At 39.7% G+C, this 21,950-nt stretch overlaps 1 protein-coding gene across 3 annotated transcripts in view; it reads left to right on the top strand.

The window, feature by feature from the left end:
- Positions 1-21,950, top strand: part of PDS5A (PDS5 cohesin associated factor A) — a 170,088-nt gene that overhangs the window by 114,046 nt on the left and 34,092 nt on the right. For all 3 annotated transcript variants that reach the window (XM_033214029.1, XM_033214030.1, XM_033214031.1), the window contains 7 exons: positions 1,012-1,135; positions 2,260-2,418; positions 6,218-6,286; positions 8,889-9,025; positions 12,988-13,111; positions 13,380-13,584; positions 14,450-14,564. In XM_033214029.1, coding sequence (XP_033069920.1) covers positions 1,012-1,135; positions 2,260-2,418; positions 6,218-6,286; positions 8,889-9,025; positions 12,988-13,111; positions 13,380-13,584; positions 14,450-14,564 — 933 coding nt within the window. The remainder of the gene's footprint in view (positions 1-1,011; positions 1,136-2,259; positions 2,419-6,217; positions 6,287-8,888; positions 9,026-12,987; positions 13,112-13,379; positions 13,585-14,449; positions 14,565-21,950) is intronic.

Genomic DNA, 21,950 nt, shown 5'->3' with positions numbered 1-21,950 from the left:
CTTTATCAGTTTTCTTCTGATTATAAAAATACTTAATGTTCATTGTAGCAAACTGAAACTAGAAAAAATGTAACGAAATAGTCACCATTAACATTTGATATGTATACTTTCTACAAATGTTCATCTACTAGATGTGTTTGTCTATTTTTTATAAGTTCATATATGCACACTGTTTTCTTCATTCTACCTAATGTTTTTTCATGTCATCAACATTTAATTTTTGGAGAATGTTATATGTTTCTCCATCTCGTCCTAAAAGAAGACTGTTTTAGTTTACTTTTCATTGTCAGTGTAGAGGGTAAGTGTATGGATTTTGAAAGAGGTGCTAATTTTCAGATCTCAACTCCCAGTTTCCTAACTTTGTCATCTTAGGAAGCTTAAATAACATCTTTGTGCTTTAATTTTCTCATCTGTGTAATGACTATAATAGTCGTCTTTGGGTGGATGTGAACATTAGTTGAATTAATACATGCGGAAATACCTAGAATGGTGCCTGGCACATAATAGTTAGATATTTATATTGCCATCCTAGTGATATATATGTAGCTGTATCCTTGCATACTTTCTTTCACTAGTATTATTTCAGCTGCTTAATACAACTTGGCCTTTTGCTACTCTCTTTCCGTAGCTACTTTGAAATAACTGAAGGGGATTATAAAAGGGAATTGAAAAATTAGCAATCTCCTACTTAGAAGGTAAATGTAAAAATATGTCATGGGATAAGCTTTAGATTATGAATTAAGGGTTACTTGTTATTTTGCATATTTGTCAGGTAGCTTTAAAATGAAAATTGTCTCCTAAAGTAGGCTTTTTCTTGAGGCATTGTATTTCTTGGTTTATACTTGAGGGCAGAGAGGGAGGTTTTTTACAAGTTTCTTTAGATCAGATAATTTTTAAGAGAGCCTTCTCTACCAGCATCCATCCATATAGGGGACGTGGAAGTCAACCAAAGGAATAATTGTTGGTTTATGGGTTTAAGAAAAAAAAAAAAAACTATATTATTTTTTGCAGGACCTTAATTCCCATTTTACATCAAAAAGCAAAGAGGGGTACTCCACACCAAGCAAAACAGGCTGTGCACTGTATACACGCCATATTCACAAATAAAGAAGTCCAGCTTGCACAGATTTTTGAGGTATATCTAATATATAGGTTGTGTTTATATTGGTCTTTATTTTTTAAGCTCTATAGTTTGATGAAGATGGAAGCTAGGTTTTTTAAAGCTGTTTATATGAAGTCCTACCCTAGAATATAAATTCCTTGTGAGCAAGGATTCTGTCTATTTTATATGGTACTGCATTCCCGGTCTGTGGATCAGATTATATGTTCAAATACCTCATATTGAAGGGTTTTGTCATTTTTGTTTGTTTTTTAGTTTGTTTTTGAGATAAGATTTCACTTTCTCACCAGTGCTGGAGTACAGTGATGCAATCTCTGCTCACTGCAGCCCCGAACTCCTAGTTTCAAGCATTCCTCCTGCCTCAGCCTCCCAAGTAGCTGAGAGTACAGGCACTGCCACCATGCCCAGCTATTTTTGGATTTTTTATAGAGATGGGGTTTTGCCATCTTGCCCAGCCTGGTCTCAAACTCCTGGACTGAAGCGATCCACCCACTTCATGCTTTCAAAGTGCGAAGATTACACACATGAGCCAGCACACCTGGCCTTACGTGTTTATGTTAGAACATTTTACTTAATTTTAGCCTTATTGGTTCAGTGGTGCATTTATCCTCAGAAAGTATTAGTAGATAATTTTGAACAATCCAGTTTTAAGTACCTAAGAACCCTACCTGACAATCCTGTTTCCCTTTCTTTACTTACAATGACTGGCCTTATTTTACTATTAAAAATGTATTCCTATTATCATAAATCGGAGGTAGTGTGACCAAAACCCAGTGAACCCTTATTTTATATGATTTAAGGTCATTTAAAATATTCCCACAGGATAAGAAATCCACCAATATAGCAAATCCATTGTTGTAAATTAGTCAAGAATAATGCTGATTTCATGAAGCAAAAAATTTTTTTAACTTCTTTTGAGTTTTATTTTTTGTGTTTTTTCTACATTCTTTCAATCTTGCCAAATTTTAGTAGGTGAATTAAGTACCAGGTGTCTTAGGTTGAAGTTAGTTATGATCATATTAGAGAAGATTGGTTTGGGCATGATAAATTCAGGAGGACCCAGGAAAATGTACTATTTCAGTAGAGTGTCTAGATATTTATCAAACACATTGGTAATTTTGTCTGTTTTATTTTTATAGCCACTCAGTAGGAGTCTGAATGCTGATGTGCCAGAACAACTTATAACTCCATTAGTTTCATTGGGCCACATTTCTATGTTAGCACCAGATCAGTTTGCTTCCCCAATGAAATCTGTAGTAGCAAATTTTATTGTGAAAGATCTGCTAATGAATGACAGGGTAAGTTTCTCATTTAATTAAATTGAGAATCATGAGATTAAGACTGTTTACATCTTTATCGCAGAAACACTTCTGTTTCTATGTAATTCTCTTTTTCTTTTGAATTATTCTATATTGGTTCTACTTATTTATTATTTAAATTCCAAACTACTTCCTTATTTCATGGTAGCTATTACTACTAGAATTTCACACTTAAGAAACAAAAATTAGGACATGGGATTGGTGAATCATGAAAGATAAATATAAGTAAAAGCTATTTTCCTGACCCTCAAAAGACAGTTTATCATTTTCTGGAATGTTAGAATTGGGTTATTTTTGGTTTTTGTTTTGAAGACAGAGTCTCGCTCTGTACCCTAGGCTGGAATGCAGTGGCTCGCTGCAACCTTGGCCTCCTCTCATTCCTCAGCCTCCCAAGTAGCTGGGATTACAGGTGCCTGCCACCACGCCTGACTAATTTTTGCATTTTAAGTAGAGACAGGGTTTCACCTTGTTGGCCAGGCTTTTATTGAACTCCTGACCTCAGGTGATCTGTCCGCCTTGGCCTCCCAAAGTGCTGGGATTACAGGTATGAGCCACCATGCCAGGTTAAAATTTGTTTTATCAGACATTGTTAGAAATCTAAGTGGATTAGCCAGGCGTGGTAACGGGCGCCTGTAATCCTAGCTACTCAGGAGGCTGAGGCAGGAGAATCACTTGAACCCAGGAGGCAGAGGTTGCAGTGAGCCAAGATTGCACAGTTGCACTCCAGCCTGGGCAACAAGAGGGAAACTCTTATCTCCAAAAAAAAAAAAAAAAAGTAAGTGGACTTGAATTTGACTAATTTTTAAGATAATACACTGTACTTTTGGCACTAGATTTATTGATGTCTGTGTGCTCTGATTTATTACCTCTGTCTAGGTTGGAATGTATAGATTGAAAAGACTCCCCAAATGATTTCGGAAACACACCTTAATTAAGAATCACTACTGGCAGGGCGTGGTGGGTCACGCTTGTAATCCCAGCACTTTGGGAGGCTGAGGCGGGTGGATCACCTGAGGTCAGGACTTCAAGACCAGCCTGGCCAACATGGTGAAACCCCGTCTTTACTAAAAATACAAAAAAAGTAGCCGGGCGTGATGGCGAGTTCCTGTAATCCCAGCTATTCAGCAGGCTGAGGCAGGAGAATCGCTTGAACCCAGGAGGCAGAGGTTGCAGTGGACCAAGATTGCGCCATTGCACTCCAGTCTAGGCAACGAGAGCAAGACTCTGTCTCAAAAAAATAAATAATAGAATCACTGCTTTACCAAATGGATCTGAATTAAATCTGTTGTTACTGAATAAAGACACAGATATGCTGGATCATTATGGATAACTTTCAGTTAAGTGCTAGTTTGTCACAAATCCAACTTATCCAAAGTTATTAACTCTCACATGGTTCGGTGGTCTTGAGGCCTCAATATAAGGAACTTAAAGACACCAGCTAGTGTACTTTCTGTATTTGTACCACCTCCCACTTTTGAATGCAGCAGACAAGAAGAGAAGAACATGGCCTAAGTCTCATTTCCCACACCACATATCCTTGCTGCTGTTTTTACTTTTGGTAGATGTGGTTGTCAACAAATGTGAAATTTAAGATACCTCTTAAATGATGATTGTTGATAAATTGTGTTTTCAGATAGTCTTTTTTATTGTGATAAACTATACATAATATCAAATTTGCCATTTTTAAGTGTTAACATAATAGCCACATTATTATCTAATCATCACCATCCCATCCAGCTCCAGAATTTTTTCATCACCCCAAAGAAACTCTGTACCCATTAAGCAACAACTCTCCATTGCCCTCTGTTCTACCTTCTGACTCTATGACTACCTGTTCTAGGTATCTCTTATATGATATTTGTCCTTTTGTGTCTGTTGTATTTCACTTAGCATGTCCTCAGGGCTCTTCCATGTTGTAATATGTATCAGAGTGTTGTTCCTTTTGTGGCTAAATAGTGTTCTATTATATGTATATTTTTGTTTGTATATATCCCACATTTTGTTTGTCGATTGATGGATACTTGGGTTGCTTCTACGTGTTGGCTATTGTGAATAATGCCGATGTAAACGTTTATGTTCCTGTTCTCCCATTTCTTGGGTATGTATCTAGGAATAACATTGTTGGGTTACATGGCATTTTCCTTTTTTTTTTTTTTTATTTTCCTTTTTAAAAAAGCAATAGCCAGCCGGGCACAGTGGCTCACGCCTGTAATCCCAGCACTTTGGGAGGCCGAGGCGGTAGGATTAAGAGGTCAGGAGATCAAGGCCATCCTCAGTAACACGGTGAAACCCCATCTCTACTAAAAATACAAAAAATTAGCTGGGCGTGGTGGTGGGTGCCTGTAGTCCAAGCTACTCGGGAGGCTGAGGCAGGAGAATGGCGTGAATCCGGGAGGCAGAGCTTGCAGTGAGCCTAGATCGTGCCACTGCACTCCAGCCTGGGCGACAGAGCAAGGCTCCATCTCAAAAAAAAAAAAAAAAAGCAATAGCCATACTAGTGCATAAGAAGTGGTATCTCATTGTGGTTTTGATTTGCATTTTCCTAATAAATAATGATGTCAAGGATATTTTTTCTGTGCTTATTGACTGCCCTGTATATCTTCTTTAGAGAGCTATTAAATTCCTTCACCTACCCCACTCTTCTTTTTTTTTTTTTTTGAGACATGGTCTCACTGTCACCCAGGCTGGAGTGCACTAGTGCAACCTTGGCTCACCGCAACCTCTGCCTCACAGGCTCAAGCAATACCTCCTGCCTCAGCCTCCTGAGAAGCTGGGTCTACCAGCACATGCCACCATGCCTGGCTAATTTCTGTATTTTTTTATAGAGACAGGGTTTCGCCATGTTGCCCATGCTGCCTTCACCCTCTTTTAATTGGGTTGCTTCTTGTTGAGTTTTAAGAGTTGTTTACATTTTCTGTGTATTAAACCGTTGTCAGATATTTACCAGATACAAGATCATGAAGATTTCTCCCTATGTCATCTTTTCAGAGTTTTATGGTTTTAGCTATTAAATTGAGATATTTGATTCATTCTGAGTTAATTCTTATATATATTAACAATCTAGTTTCGTTTTTTGTTTGTGTGTTTGTTTCTTGTGGATATCCAGGGTTTTTTGTTTTGTTTTTGTGTTTTTGAGACGGAGTCTCACTCTGTAGCCCAGTCTGGAGTGAGGTGGTGCAATCTCGGCTCACTGCAACCTCTGTCTCTTAGGTTCAAGCAGTTCTCCAACCTCAGCCTCCTGGATAGCTGAGACTAAAGGCATGCACCACCATGCCCAGCTAATTTTTTGTATTTTTAGTGGAGGCGGGGTTTTGCCATGTTGGGCAGGCTGGTCTCAAACTCCTGACCTCAAGTGATCCACCTGCCTCAGCCCCCCATAGTGCTAGGATTACAGGCACTGACCCTCTGCACCTGGCTGAATATCCAGTTTTTCTAGCACCATTTGTTGAAGAGACTGTTCTTTCCCTAAAGGTGGTCTTGGCACCCTTGTCAAAAAGGAATTACCATATATGCAAGGGTTTTCTGGGTTCTTTATTCCATTGATCTGTATGTCTGTCCTTGCCAGTACCAGCCACACTGTTTTGATTACTGTAGGTTTTATAGTAAGTTTCAAAACTGAGAAGTATGAGTCTTCTAACTTTGTCCTTTTACAAGCTCTGGTTGGTGATGTTCCCATCCGTTTCTCAGAGGCTGTGTTGATCAACATGAAAAACTTAATCAGCAAAAAGTTAAATTTTTTTCTTCATGCTAATAGCTAAATTTATTCAATTGTCTATAGTCAACAGGTGAAAAGAATGGAAAACTGTGGTCTCCAGATGAAGAGGTTTCCCCTGAAGTACTAGCAAAGGTAAATTTGTTTAGGCCTTGATAACCTTCATGTTTAAAAAAGGAACATTCGTAGTTATCTTCCTCACTTTTTTTTTTTTTTTTGACGGAGTCTCGCTCTGTCGCCCAGGCTGGAGTGCAGTGGAGCGATCTCCACTCACTGCAAGCTCCGCCTCCCAGGTTCAAGCCATTCTCCTGCCTCAGCCTCCCATATAGCTGGGACTACAGGTGCCTGCCACTGCGCCTGGCTAATTTTTGTATTTTTTTAGTAGAGACGAGGTTTCACCGTGTTAGCCGGGTGGTCTCGATCTCCTGACCTCGTGATCCGCCCATCTCAGCCTCCCAAAGTATCTTCCTCACCTTTTAAACATTTAATAAACAGAGATGGGATCTTGTTGTGTTGCTCAGTTTGGTCTTGAACTCCTGGGCTCAGCTGATCCTCCCACTTCAACCCCCATGAGCTTGAGCCATCGTGCCTAGCTGAGAGCCTTTTTTATTCAACAAGCTTTTCTTAAGGAGGTGCTTTATTTTAAAATTTATTTTTAAATTCTTTGCAAAAAATTATTTCTTGAAGACATTGTAGTTGTCGTTGTTTATTATATGTCAGTGTCTTCTGCCTGCTAAAGCAATCTCAATGAGGCTGTTTTTTAGAGAGGTTGTTTATAGAATGACGGTGCTCAGAGGCATCTTAAATCCAGCCTCACCACCACTATCTACAAGCATATGAATATTAACTTGGCAAAGATAGATAATTGTCAAGCTGGTCACTGTGGCAGATTTGGGATTTAAAATAAGATTGTATCTTTGATAATCTGTTTCACTTTGTGTTGCTTCATAGTCATCATATATTCTATCAATTCATTTTTCCTGGTTGTCAGTAAATACAATAAATAACACTTTGGGTTTTTTTTCACACCTATAATCCCAGCACTGTGGGAGGCAGAGGCATGAGGATCGCTTGAGCCCAGGAGTTCAAGACCAACCTGGGCAGCATAGTAAGCCATGTCTCTACAAAATATTAAAAATAATTTAGTTGGACTAGGTATGGTGGCTCATGCCTATAACCCCAGCACTTTGGGAAGCTGAGGCGGGCAGATGGCTTGAGATCAGTTCAAGACCAGTCTGGCCAACATGGTGAAACCCCTTGTCTACTAAAAATACAAAAACTAGCCAGGCGTGTTGTTGCACGTCTATAATTCCAGCTACTTCGGAGGCTGAGGCAGGACAGTCGCTTGAACCTGGGAGGTAGAGGCTGCAGTGAGCCAAAGTTGCGCCACTGCCCTCCAGCCTGGGTGACAGTGAAACTCGGTCTCAAATAATAATAATAATAATAATAATAATTTGGCCGGGTGTGGTGGTGCATGCCTATAGTTCCACCTACGCAAGGAGAAAGCTGAGGCAGAAGGATCGCTTGAGCCCAGGAGGTCAAGGCTACAGTGAGTTGTGATCATGCCAGTACACTCCAGCCTGGGCGACAGAGCAGATAGATGATTGTTACTAAATTTGTGGATTTAATAAATGTAAAGCTCAGTTTAAAAGGGGGGGATTTGGGATTTAAAATAAGATTGTATCATCTTCTTTGATAATCTGTTTCACTTTGTGTTGCTTCATAGTCATCATATATTCTATCAATTCATTTTTCCAGGCTGTCAATAAATAAATAATACCTTGATTTTTCGGCTGGCTCTTTCACGTATATTGGTAACAATCTTTTGACTAGACATTTCTAAGTAATTATGACTACCAATAATTATAGCAGTTCCTTTTTTTTTGGATCAGAATGTTAAATGAGACTGAATCAGACTTGATGGTTTCTTCAAAGTAGTTTTTCAATACCACAAAACTATGAAACTCCAAAGTTATTTTCAGTCACTACAATCAGTAGTTTTTTTGTTTGTTTGTTTGTTTTGTTTTGTTTTGTTTTTTATGAAACAGAGTGCTCTGTTACCCAGGCTGGAGTGCAGTGGCACAATCTCAGTTCACTGCAACCTCTGCTTCCCAGGTTCAAGCCATTCTCATGCCTCAGCCTCCTGAGTAGCTGGGACTACAGGCATATGCCACCATGCCTGGCTAATTTTTTTTTTTTTTTTTTTTAATTATAGACAGGATTTTTTAGTATATACAGTGTTTCAACATGTTAGCTAGGCTGGTCTCAAATGCCTGCCTTGGCCTCCCAAAGTGCTGGGATTATAGGCGTGAGTCACCACGCCCGGCCTGTATAGTTTAAATTGTTTTTAAAGTGTATGTTTTCAAATAGTTTCAAAATCTTGGACAAACGTCTAAGTTCTGGATAAGCCTAAATTCTGGAACCAGACTTTTGAGCAAGTTATCTATCATAATAATGTGTCTCAATTGCCTTATCTGTTGGGAAAAAAATCTTCCTCATAAGAGTTTTTTGAGAGATTAAGTAAGTTAATACATGTACAGCTCTAAGAAAAGTATCTGACACTGGTTAAGCACAGAGTAAGTATTAGTTCTTATTGTTACTGTTATTATCCCATAGATTTATTTAATGAAATGTCTGCTGATGGAGATGAATAATCTCATTAATTAATATAAATTAATTTTCCCTTTAATTGGAATTTTAAGTTGCTCTCTTTTTTTAGCATGTTAATATTTTATAGGTACAGGCAATTAAACTTCTGGTAAGGTGGCTGTTGGGTATGAAAAACAACCAGTCTAAATCTGCCAATTCAACCCTTCGGTTATTATCAGCGATGTTGGTTAGTGAGGGTGACCTGACAGAGCAAAAGAGGATCAGGTGAGATTTGTCTTTCTTTCCAGTTTTATTACTGCTGAAATTTTGGTAGAATTTACATAGGAATTACTTACCTAATGAATACTGAATGGTGTAATGACACCATGTTCTTCAGGGTCAAATCTTATGTACTCATTTAGGGCTTGTCTGTCTGTTAGTATTGTTATTTTAATAGTGCCAATATATTTTTCTTCATTCCTAAAGAAGAGGAACTTTTTCCAGTAAATATTTAATCATAATCACTGTATTGTACTATTACAGTTAGCATCAACATTTGGTTCAATTAAACAAATATTTGTTAAATTTCTACTCCATAAAACACTGTGAAAAGCATTGCAGCAAAAATAAGTAGGAAAAGTGCCTGCTGTTTTAAAGTGATTAAATAAGCGGAGTGACTCGAGTCCCATGAAAGTAATAAAAATTTCAGTGGCAGCCGGGCACGGTGGCCCATGCCTGTAATCCCAGCACTTTGGAAGGCCAAGATGGGCAAATCACGAGGTCAGGAGTTCGAGACCAGCGTGGCCAATATGATGAAACCCCGTCTCTACTAAAAAAAAAAACAAAACTTAGCCAGCATGGTGGCACATGCTTGTAATCCCAGCTACTAAGGAGGCTGAGGCAGGAGAATTGCTTGAAACCAGAAGGCAGAGGTTGCAGTGAGCTGAGATCGCGCCACCACACTCCAGCCTGGGCAACAGAGCGAGAGCCTGTCTTAAAATAAATAAATAAATAAAAATTTCAATGGCGACTCGAGAGAGTTTAAGCCTTCTTCTTGTACAAATTCGGGTGTGTACACATGTATGTGCACAGATTGTTTACATTGTTACACATTTTCACTTTTAATCTGTAAAATTGCCATCTCATTTTAAGATGAAAATAGAAGCTCGATTTTTCATGATCCTGGTTTCTTGGAAATTCTTGATTTAGTAGGGGCCAAGATTACCAACATAGATAACTAGAGTATTCTACATACGATGCATTCCTGTTTAAAAATTTGTTTTAGAGGACAGAGGTTTAATCATTCCTTTATGAGGCTGAGCACAGTGGCTTACGCCTGTAATGCCAGCACTTTGGTAGGCCAAGTCAAGCAGATCAATTGAGGTCATGTTGAAACCCTGTCTCTACTAAAAATATAGAAATATAGCCAGGTGTGGTGGCACATGCCTATAATCCCAGCTACTGGGGAGGCTGAGGCATGAAAATCGCTTGAACCCAGGAGGTTGAGGTTGCAGTGTGCTGAGATCATGCCATTGTACTCCAGCCTTGGCTAGATATGTGATAGTGCTATGCTATTAATTTTTTTAAAAATTATTATAATTAGGAATGGAATCTCACTATGTTATCCAGGCTAGCTGGGCTCAAGCAATCCTCCTGCCTCAGACTCCTGAGTAGTGGGACTATAGGTGTGCACCACCACACCCTATTTTTATCATAGAATAAGCCAAGGGCAGTCTTTTATAACACTGTTTAGAACTGCGTTAGGGATAATGAAAGCTTTAAATTGGAGGTAATTATGTACAGTATATGGCAAAGGCATAATAATAATGAGCTCAGGCCGGGCGCGGTGGCTCAAGCCTGTAATCCCAGCACTTTGGGAGGCCGAGACGGGCGGATCATGAGGTCAGGAGATCGAGACCATCCTGGCTAACATGGTGAAACCCCGTCTCTACTAAAAATACAAAAAAACTAGCTGGGCGAAGTGGCGGGAGCCTGTAGTCCCAGCTACTCGGGAGACTGAGGCAGGAGAATGGCGTAAACCCGGGAGGTGGAACTTGCAGTGAGCTGAGATCCGGCCACTGCACTCCAGCCCGGGCGACAGAGCAAGACTCCGTCTCAAAAATAATAATAATAATAATAATGAGCTCTTACAAGTTAGTGATACCTAGGCAGGGCCCCCAGTGGAAAGATTAGCCATTATCAGTTTACTTTTAAAAGTTTAACATCGGATCACGAGGTCAGGAGATCGAGACCATTCTGGCTAACACGGTGAAACCCCGTCTCTACTAAAAAAAAAAAAAACACACACACAAAAAAACTAGCTGGGCGAGGTGGCAGGCGCCTGTAGTCCCAGCTACTCGGGAGGCTGAGGCAGGAGAATGGCGTAAACCCGGGAGGCGGAGCTTGCAGTCAGCTGAGATCCGGCCACTGCACTCTAGCCTGGGCGACAGAGCGAGACTCCGTCTCAAAAAAAAAAAAAAAAAAAAAAAAAAGTTTAACATCACTAAATGCAGTCGATACAATTTGAACTTAAGCAATACCTCTTTTCCTTACAAATCAGAAAGGAAAAAAAATTTCATAAGCAATAATTCCTCAGTATGATCATGGAAATGGATTCCTTCATTACTCCTATGAGTATAAATTGGCAGGACTCTTCGGCATTTTTGCATCTAGATCCTCAAAAATGTTATCCTTGACTCTTTATTTTTACACTCATAATTCATGAGTATAAAAGAATCATATGAAAGCATATACACAAGCATGTTCCTGCAGCATTATTTTCCATCACAAAAAATAGGGGAATGGTTAACCATGGAATGAACACCCATTAGACAGATCCTAACTGGATATCATATAATATAGTATTACCTTTTCTAAGCCGCAATTTCCTCATCTTATGGAGTGAAAATTAATTGAGATAAAGCCTATGAAGTGTTTTTCACACCTGCCTGGCGTGGAGTAAGCACTCACATGATAGCTATTAAGTTTGATTCCTGAATGAATGCCATAGAAACCATTTGAGGCTCCCTCATTGTTACCAGTGCTCATTGTAACAATCCTGTTGTCCAAGAGTGCCAGGTTTTTTCCTCTGTATGCTTAGCAACAGTCCCAGTGGGTTCCGGCTAGCTTTCTGCATTTCGTAAAGTGGTCACAATAAATATAAAAGCCATGCTGTGTTCCACATAGAAGTCGAAGTAGAAAGACTCCCATGCCATCCCATTCATTGCCACATTTTACCACATAAGTAATAAAAATTCATACTGTGGGGGTGGGAGTGCCAAGGCTTCATAGGTTCCATTTGAAAACTGTATTCTGCAAAAGGAGGTCAGCCCCAGGAACTAAGACAGACACTGGCTCTTATATTTCATATCCTTTAGGTATTTGTCTGATACTTCTTCCCTATTAACTGCAGCCCTGCCATTTCAGCAGGCATAAAGCTAGATTCCTGTTACACGTTTATATACAGGAAATAGATTTTAAATTATGATAGGTGATTTTTTTTTTTTAATTCTTTGTGGTTTTTTAAATCAAGTTTTCTTTCTTTCTTTCTTTCTTTCTTTCTTTCTTTTTTTTTTTTTTTGAGACAGAGTCTCACTCTGTCGCCAGGGTGGAGTGCAGTGGTGTGACCTTGGCTTACTGCAACCTCCGCCTCTCAGGTTCAAGCAATTCTCCTGCCTGAGCCTCCTGAGTAGCTGGGAGTACAAGTGCGCACCACCACGCTCAGCTAATTTTTTTGTATTTTTAGTAGAGACAGGGTTTCACCATGTTGGCCAGGATGGTCTCAATCTCTTGACCTCGTGATCCGCCCACCTCAGCCTCCCAATGTGCTGGGATTACAAGTGTGAGCCACCATGCCCAGCCACTTTAATCAACTTTTTGACAATCAATATGTGTTTCTCTTAAAATGAGGGATACTCCTGATGTAAAGAGTTTTTCCTAACCTTGCAATTACTGTGGTTGCAAGAATAAGCAGAGTTGTTGGGTTGTGGTAAAGTATCTAACTTAGAGCTGGACTAGAAATGAAGGCAGGTAAATTTGTAATCAGAAAGTCACAATGATTTGATTTGATTGTGAAAGTCACAATCCCTTGTGTTAAGTTCATGGACTCAAAGTAGCTTTCCCATATTTGTACGTCATTTTAAGCATAAATTATCCTCTAAGGACCCTACATTCAAAAAGGGACGAAAGCATTTTTATGAATGATAATGGTTATAGGAAATGTTTATTTCTTTTTTGTTTGTTTATAGTAAATCTGATATGTCTCGCTTGCGATTAGCTGCTGGTAGTGCCATAATGAAGCTTGCTCAGGAACCTTGTTACCATGAAATTATTACCCCAGAACAGTTTCAGCTCTGTGCACTTGTTATTAATGTAAGTAACAATCTTATATTTTTTGTCAATTACTTGTCTTCAAAGTTGAATACATTACTTTTCTATGGATACAAATCCATTTATTATGTGAATATATGCACAAAAGGTACTGCTATTATTACCTGTTTAACTGTCTTCCAATTATTACATTATTTATTCCCCCATATAATTATCTTTTTTTAATTGAAGAAAACATTAAGAATACTTAAACTGCTGGGTCTTTGTTTAATAAATGGTTGCCAATTTGAGTTTTTCTGTGCTGCTGTAGGATGAATGTTACCAAGTAAGGCAGATATTTGCTCAGAAGCTACATAAGGCACTTGTGAAGTTACTGCTCCCATTGGAGTACATGGCGATCTTTGCCTTGTGTGCCAAAGATCCTGTGAAGGAGAGAAGAGCACACGCACGACAGTGTTTACTGAAAAATATCAGTATACGCAGGGAATACATTAAACAGAACCCTATGGCTACTGGTAAGTAACTCAAAGTTCTCTGTGCGCAAATATATTTTGTCAGTGTATCAATTTTTAGGTTTTTTTTCTTGTCATGTGTTTCTATTATAGTTTATAATAAAACTGGGAGTTTTATAGAATACTGTCATTGTAGTTATTATGTACTTAAAAACTGAACTCCTCAGTCCTGTTTATGCTGCATTAACTCCTGGCAAACTGCATTTTTCCTACAGGATCAGGAGTGTGGTTTAATTTGAACATATTGCTCAGATGTCAGACTAAATAATTTTTTCCTAGCTTTGCCAGGGACCTGTTGTTTAATGGGTTTCATATCTGATACCTTTGACTTTAATATCTTTCAAAAGTGAAATATAACTCCATACCAGGTACCAGAAAAAGAAATTGAAAAGTGAAGTGTAAAGTATTTTAGTATCCAGGTACCATGTTGCGTCTAATTTAGAAATAACTGAGGGGGCCGGGCGCGGTGGCTCAAGCCTGTAATCCCAGCACTTTGGGAGGCCGAGGCGGGCAGACCACGAGGTCAGGAGATCGAGACCATCCTGGCTAACATGGTGAAACCCCGTCTCTACTAAAAAATACAAAAAACTAGCCGGGCGAGGTGGCGGGCGCCTGTAGTCCCAGCTACTCGGGAGGCTGAGGCAGGAGAATGGCGTAAACCCGGGAGGCAGAGCTTGCAGTGAGCTGAGATCCGGCCACTGCACTCCAGCCTGGGCGACAGAGCGAGACTCCACCTCAAAAAAAAAAAAAGCAGAAAACAAAAAAAAAAAAACAAATAACTGAGGGGAAAAATGGAAACTTAAGTGGTTAGAACTCAGTCCACTAAGGCATTTTATAAAGATTGTTTTTAATAATGTTTTTACTTCAGAGAAATTATTATCACTGTTGCCTGAATATGTAGTTCCATACATGATTCACCTTCTGGCCCATGATCCAGATTTCACAAGATCACAAGATGTTGATCAGCTTCGTGATATCAAAGAGTAAGTCTTGTTTTTCGAGAACTCTAAAAATTATGTTTAGTTTTCAATAAATGGTAAATTATGTATTATTATGTTTATATTTCCATTAGAATTAGAATCTCCTTATGGTTTTATTCATTTATTATAAATTGCCAGTTTCATCTTTCAAAAATGTTCCCATCTGCCAGGTTTTGGTTGTTCATTTTCTGTTTGCAGCTAGTCAAGCTATCTAAGTGTTTGAAATAGGTTAGTTTGGTTATCTTAGATATTATATTTGATTTTTACTATTTATTTTGAGAGGGTTTGAATATGGGAAGACTACTGAAGTGTGTGAAATAATTGGAGTTGGAACTGAAAACAGTGGAGCATATTTTTTATTCTTTGTTCTGTCTAGCATGCAACAGCTTCGAGTATCTTTAAAAATTTTTTTGATACATAATAATTGTACACATTTATGAAGTACACATAATATTTTGGTACATGCATATAGTGTGTAATGAGAAAATCAGAATAATTAAGATATCCATCCCCTCTTCATCCCAGGCAGTCGGAGCTGCAATGAGCTATGATCAAGCCACTGCACCCCAGCCTGGGTGATAGAGTGAGACCCTGTCTCTAAAAAATAATAGTAACAATAAAATTGTTAAAATACAAGTAAGTTATTGTTAACTATAGTCACCCTACCGTGGTATCAAATGTCAGAACTTATTCCTTGTATCGAAGTGTATTTTTGTACCCATTAACTAGTCTCTTTTTTTTTTTTCCCCGAGATAGAGTCTTGCTCTGTCACACAGGCTGGAGTGCAGTGGCACGATCTTGGCTCACTGCAACATCTGCCTCCCTGGTTCAAGTGATTCTCCCATCTCAAGACTCCTGAGTAGCTGGGACTTCAGGTGCTTGCCACCACTCCTGGCTAATTCTTTTTTTGTATTTTTGTTAGAGATGGGGTTTTACCATGTTGGCCAGGCTAGTCTCCTGACCTCATGATCCGCCTGCCTCAGCCTCCCCAAGTGCTGGAATTACAGACATGAGCCACTGCACCTGGCACCCAGTCTCTCTTTATTCCCCTTTCCCTTCTACACTTGACAGCCTCTGGTAACCACCCTTCTACTCTCTGCCTGTATAAGATCTTCATTTTTATTTTATTTTATGTTTTTAATGATACAAGTTCTTATTCTACCACCAGGCTGAAGTGCAGTGGTGTGATCAGGGCTTATTGTACCCTGACCTCCTGGGCTAAAGCAATCTTCCACCTCAGCTTCCCAAGTAGCTGAGACTACATGTGCCACCATGCCCGGCTAAGTTTTATGTTTTTTGTAGAGATGGGGTCTCACTGTGTTGCCCAGGCCGGTCTCAAATTCCTGGACTCAAGTGACCCTCCTGCCTCAGCCTCCCAAAGTGCTGGGATTACAGGCATGAGCCACCATGCCCGGCCAAGATGTACCAAATGCCTTTATTTTGGATATATATCCAGCAGTGGGATTGCTGGATGATATGGCAGATCTGTTTTTGTTTGTTTGTTTGAGAAACCTTCTTTTTTTCCTCTCTCTCTCTTTATAGAGATGGGATCTTGTTATGTTGCCCAGGCTGGTCTTGAACTCCTGGGCTCAAACAGTCCTCCCACTCTGGCCTCGCAGACGTCTGGGATTACAGGCATGAGCCACCACACCCAGCCTGAGGAACCATCATACTGTTTTCCATAGTAGCTTCAACATGGTGTCCCCACTGACTGGAGCACTGAGTAGTCACCAAAGTTCAAGCACAATCAGTGCCCTGCTCTTTGTCCCCAGTTCATCCCAGGTGGTTCTGCCCATCTAGCAGTCCCAGTGGTTCTCATGGGACAGGACTGGAGTGGGCTTCCCAGACTTGTGGAGAGCTCAGAGTTCCACTTCCAGTTCCCTCCTCTCATCTCAGAACCACGAGTCTAGGGAAATTGTATGCAAGTGGTGTTGTGACAGTTCAGGAGATCAGGGTGGTGCAGTCTGAAATTGAACTGTTTCTCTTACCAGTGGTGGCATCACTCAGTTCTCCTCCTGCTTCTGGTGCATTAAAGATGGTATTCTTGTCTTAAATATTTTCTAGATGTTCTGCCATCTTGCTGAAATCATTTCCATTTTTGTGTATAAATTACCATGTAATTTGAAGTTCCAAATAATGTTTTTCATGGCGGGTGTGGTGGCTCTCACCTGTAATCCCAGCTACGTGGAAGGCTGAGGTGGAAGGATTGCTTGAGCCCAGGAGTGGAAGGCTGCATTGAGCTCTGATCCAGCTACTACATTCTATCCTGGGTGACAGGAAACCCGGTCTGTTTTTTTTGTTTGTTTAAGGTTTTCAGAATGTAGTTACATAACTTTATGGAAACTAGTAAGTTATTGTGTCAGAAACAATTTTTTTGTTAATTGTGTTAAATATATATATAGCAAAATTTGCCGTTTTTAACCACTTTTTTTTTTTTTTTTTGAGACGGAGTCTCGCTCTGCCGCCCAGGCTGGGGTGCAATGGCCGGATCTCAGCTCACTGCAAGCCCCACCTCCTGGGTTTACGCCATTCTCCTGCCTCAGCCTCCCAAGTAGCTGGGACTACAGGAGCCCGCCACGTCGCCCGGCTAGTTTTTTTGTATTTTTTAGTAGAGACGGGGTTTCACCGTGTTAGCCAGGATGGTCTCCATCTCCTGACCTCGTGATCCGCCCATCTCGGCCTCCCAAAGTGCTGGGATTACAGGCTTGAGCCACCGCGCCCGGCTAACCACTTTTAATCATACAATTAAGGGGAGAAATGTCCAGTGACTTTGCCCTTTTATATTAATTGGGTTGTCTTTTTGTTATTGAGTTGTAAGAGTTCTTTCTGTGGCCGGGCGCGGTGGCTCAAGCCTGTAATCCCAGCACTTTGGGAGGCCGAGACAGGCGGATCACAAGGTCAGGAGATCGAGACCATCCTGGCTAACACGGTGAAACCCCGTCTCTACTAAAAAATATAAAAAACTAGCCGGGCGAGGTGGTGTGTGCCTGTAGTCCCAGCTACTCGGGAGGCTGAGGCAGGAGAATGGCGTGAACCCGGGAGGTGGAGCTTGCAGTGAGCTGAGATCCGGCCACTGCACTCTAGCCTGGGCGACAGAGCGAGACTCCGTCTCAAAAAAAAAAAAGAGTTCTTTTTGTATTTGGGTATTTATCTCTTATCAGGTACATCATTTACATTCTTGATAGTATCCTTTGATGCATGAAAGTTTTCACTTTAATGAAGCCCAGTGTATTTTTTCTTTTGTTATCTATACAGTACTTTTGTTATCATAATTAAGGAGCCAAATCCAAAACTTTTTTACTGTGTTTTCGGCCAGGCACAGTGGTTCATGCCTGTAATCCCAGCATTTTAGAAGACCGAGGCGGGTGGATCACCTTGAGGTCAGGAGTTCGAGACCAGTCTGACCAACATGGTGAAACCCTGTCTCTACTAAAAATATAAGAAATTAGCTGTGTGTTGTGGCGGGCATCTGTAATCCCAGCTACTTGGGAGGCTGAGGCAGGAGAATCACTTGAACCTGGGAAGCGGAGGTTGCAGTAAGCCGAGATCGCACCGTTGCACTCCAGCCTGGACAATAACAGCAAAACTCTGTCTTAAAAAAAAAGAAAATTTTACTGCATTTCCTTCTATGACTTATAGTTTTAGCTCTTCAGTTAAGATCTTTGATCCATTGTAAATTTATTCCTGCAAGTGGTATAAGGTGTAAACATTCAGATTCATTATTTTGTTTGTGAATATCCCATTTTTCCAGTACCATTTGTTGAAGAGACTGTTCTTTTCCCAAAGTTTGGTTTTGGCACCCTTGTCAAATATCAGCTGACCATATATGCAAGGGCTTACTTCTGGGCTCTCAATCCTATTTAATTTGTATGTCTGGCCTTATGCCATGTAACTCTGTCATTACTGTAACTTTATAATAAGTTTCAGAATTGGGAAGGCTGATTTCTGTTCTTTTTCAAGATTGTTTTGGCTTTTGATATTTCTTATGAATTTTAGGTTGCATTTATCTATATTTCTAAAAAATTCCATTGTACTTTGATAGGAATGGCATTGAATCTGTATATTGCCTTGGGTGATACTATCTTACAAGTATTAAGTCTTCTAATCTATTAGCACAGGATGTCTTTGCATTTATTTAGGCCTTTAATTTTTTTATTTTTATTTTATTTATTTTTCCAGCACTGTTCTGTAGTTTTCTGGGTACGGGTCTTTGTCTTCCTTGGTTAAATTTATTTCTAAACATTTTATTCTTGGCCAAGCATGGTGGCTCACACCTGTAATCCCAGCAATTTTGGGAGGCTGGAGCGGGAGAATTGCTTGGGCCTGGGAATTTGAGACCAGCCTGGAAGCATAGTGAGACTCTGTCTCTTTTTAAAAAATTAAATAGAAAAAAGAAAATGGGTTATTGATGTCTCCAGTTCTTATTAAGGCACTCTATTTCTCCCTTCAATTCTGTTGATTTTTTGCTTCATAGATTTGGGGACTTTCTTGTTTGTTTTGTATATATTTATTACAGTCACATTTTCTTGCCAGATTGACCTTTTATCAGTATAGTCCTTGTGGTCTCTTGTTAGCTTTTTGACTTTAAATCTGTTTTATCTAATAATAAAATAGCCACTTATCTCTAGTTACTGTTACATGAAATATCTTTTACATTAAAAGTAATTACTGATAAGGAAGGAGTTTTGCTAAATAGCTGTGTATTTCCTTTTTTTTTTTTTGAAACGGAGTCTCGCTCTGTCGCCCAGGCTGGAGTGCAGTGGCGCGATCTCTGCTCACTGCAAACTCCACCGCCTCCTGGGTTCACGCCATTCTCTGGCCTCAGCCTCCCTAGAAGCTGGGACTACAGGCGCCCGCCACCACGCCCGGCTAATTTTTTTGTATTTTTGGTAGAAACGGGGTTTCACCGTGTTCATCAGGATGGTCTCGATCTCCTGATCTCGTGATCCGCCCACATCGGCCTCCCAAAGTGCTGAGATTACAGGTGTGAGCCACCGCGCCCGGCCTTAGCTGTGTATTTTCTGCATGTCTTGTGTTTTGTTGAATTCCTCCAATTTTGCCTCTTTCTTTTGTATTTAGTTGACTTTTTTGTGACGAACCTTCTGACTTCTCTTTTGTAAAATTTTTAGCTATTTCATTAGGTTTGAGATCACAGCTGACATCTCAAATTTATAACAACCTAGTTTGAATAATAGTAAATTTGTTTCAATAGCTTACGGACACATTGCTCCTCTACATCTGTATTTTCCCTCCCTTTATTTTTTATTATCACAAATCACATCTTTATAGGCTATATTCCCATTTACTTAGATTTACAGTTACTGTTTTATGCATTTTCCTTTTATTTTTATTTATTTATTTTTTGAGACGGCGTCTCACTCTGTTGCCCAGGCTGGAGTGCAGTGTCACGATCTCGGCTCATTGCAGCCTCCGCCTTCCAGGTTCAAGCAATTCTCCTGCCTCAGCCTCCTGAGTACCTGAGATTACAGGTGCCCGCCACCAAGCCCGGCTAATTTTTGTATCTTTGGTAGAGACGAGGTTTCACCATGTTGGCCAGGCTGGTCTCGAACTCCTGACCTCAGGAGATCCACCCACCTTGGCCTCCCAAAGTACTGGGATTACAGGCATGAGCCACCACGCGCAGCTACATTTTCCTTTTAAATCATGTATGAAAAAAATGAGTTATGAGCCAAAGTACAATAATACTGTCTTTTAAATGTACCTATATGGTTACTTTTACCAGATATACTTATTTCTTCTTGTGGCTTTAAATTACTATCTAGTGTTCTTTCATTTCAGCCTGATAGACTCACTTTAGCATTTCTCTTACGATAGGTCTGCTAATGACAAACTCCCTTTGCTCTTGTTTATTTGGAAAATGTGTTGATTTTGTATTTATTCTTGGACAAAGACAAATCTTATGTAGGATATAAGATTCTTAAAAAAAAACAAAAAAAAAAGATTCTTTGTTGACGAGTTGTTCAGAGTTTTTTGTTTTTTGTTTTTATAGAACTTGAGGATGTCATCCCACCACTGCCTCTTGGCCATTATGGCTTCTGATGAGAAATCAGCTGTTTTTCTTATTGAAGATCCTTTAACATGAGTCACTTCCTTCTTGGCTGCTTTGAAGAGACCTTTATCCTTTATCTCTTTATCACATGTTCAACCATTTGACCCTAATGTGTCTCAGTGTGGGTCTCAGATTTCATCCTGCTTGGAGATCACTGAGTTTCTTGGATGTATAAATTCACATCTTTCATAAAATTTGCAAGTTTTTGACCATTATTTCGTCAAATATTTTTTCTGCCCCTTTCTGTGTTTCCATTTGGGAATTCCATGATGTGTATGTTAGTATTTCTGATTGTGTCTTGCAGGTTCTTTAGAAATTGTTTTTCTTCATTCTCTTTTCTTTCTGTTCAGACAGGCAATTTTCAATTGCCTTATCTACAGATTTGCTGAATCTTTTTTCTGCCTGCTGTAGTCTGCCATTGAATCCTCCTAGAGTGAATTTTTAATTTCAGCTGTTATACTTTTCTGTCCTGTAATTCCTGCTTGGTTCCTTTTAATTATTTCTGTCTCTTTATCAGTATTCTCTGCTTGTTCATACATATAATTATCTTTGTTTCTTTTATCTCATTGAGTATATTCAAGACAGTTGATTTAATGTCTTTGACTAGTCACTCTAAAATCTGGGCCTCCTCAGGGTTAATTCCTAATTCTTTCTTCTCCCCTGTGAGTTAGTCATATTTGCCTGATTATGTGATTTGTAGTTTTTTGTTAGGAATTGGACATTTTAAGTACTATAATGTGATAACTCTAAAAGTCTGGTTCTTCCCCTCTTTCTAGATTGCTTTTGGTTCTTGTAGGGCGCAGTCCACCATTCTGACTTTTCTAAACTACTTTCACAAAGTCTGTATTCCTTGTTTTGTGTAGGCCTTGAAGTTATAGTTCTGTTATCTCTATGGTCAGCCTGTGACCCTGACATAGATTCCCTTCACTGTTGAGATTCATCCCCTCTCCCTCCATCAAACCAGGTGTTTACCTCCTGGTTGCTGGGTCCCATGAGCTTCCAGAGTTCTGGACAGGTGATTATGATTGGTTTTTTCCAGCTTTTGTTTTGTTGTTGCAGTTGATACCTGAAATTTCTTAACTCTGCCATTTTTCTGACATCAGTAATAATTTATTTGAATTTGAAAAATCTTACTTAAATGTAGCCTTTAATGTTTATTTAGTTTTTTTTTTTTGCTCTGTCGCCCAGGCTGTAGTGCAGTGGCGCCATCTCGGCTCACTGCAAGCTCCACCTCCCGGGTTCATGCCATTCTCCTGCCTCAGCCTCCCAAGTAGCTGGAACTACAGGCACCCGCCACCATGCCCGGCTAATTTTTTGTA

Source organism: Trachypithecus francoisi, unplaced genomic scaffold (genome assembly GCF_009764315.1).
Source record: "Trachypithecus francoisi isolate TF-2019V2 unplaced genomic scaffold, Tfra_2.0 Lachesis_group1, whole genome shotgun sequence".
NCBI lineage: Eukaryota > Metazoa > Chordata > Mammalia > Primates > Cercopithecidae > Trachypithecus > Trachypithecus francoisi.
The sequence above is the reverse complement of the archived record's forward strand: the minus strand, read 5'-3'. Positions and strand labels throughout refer to the sequence as shown.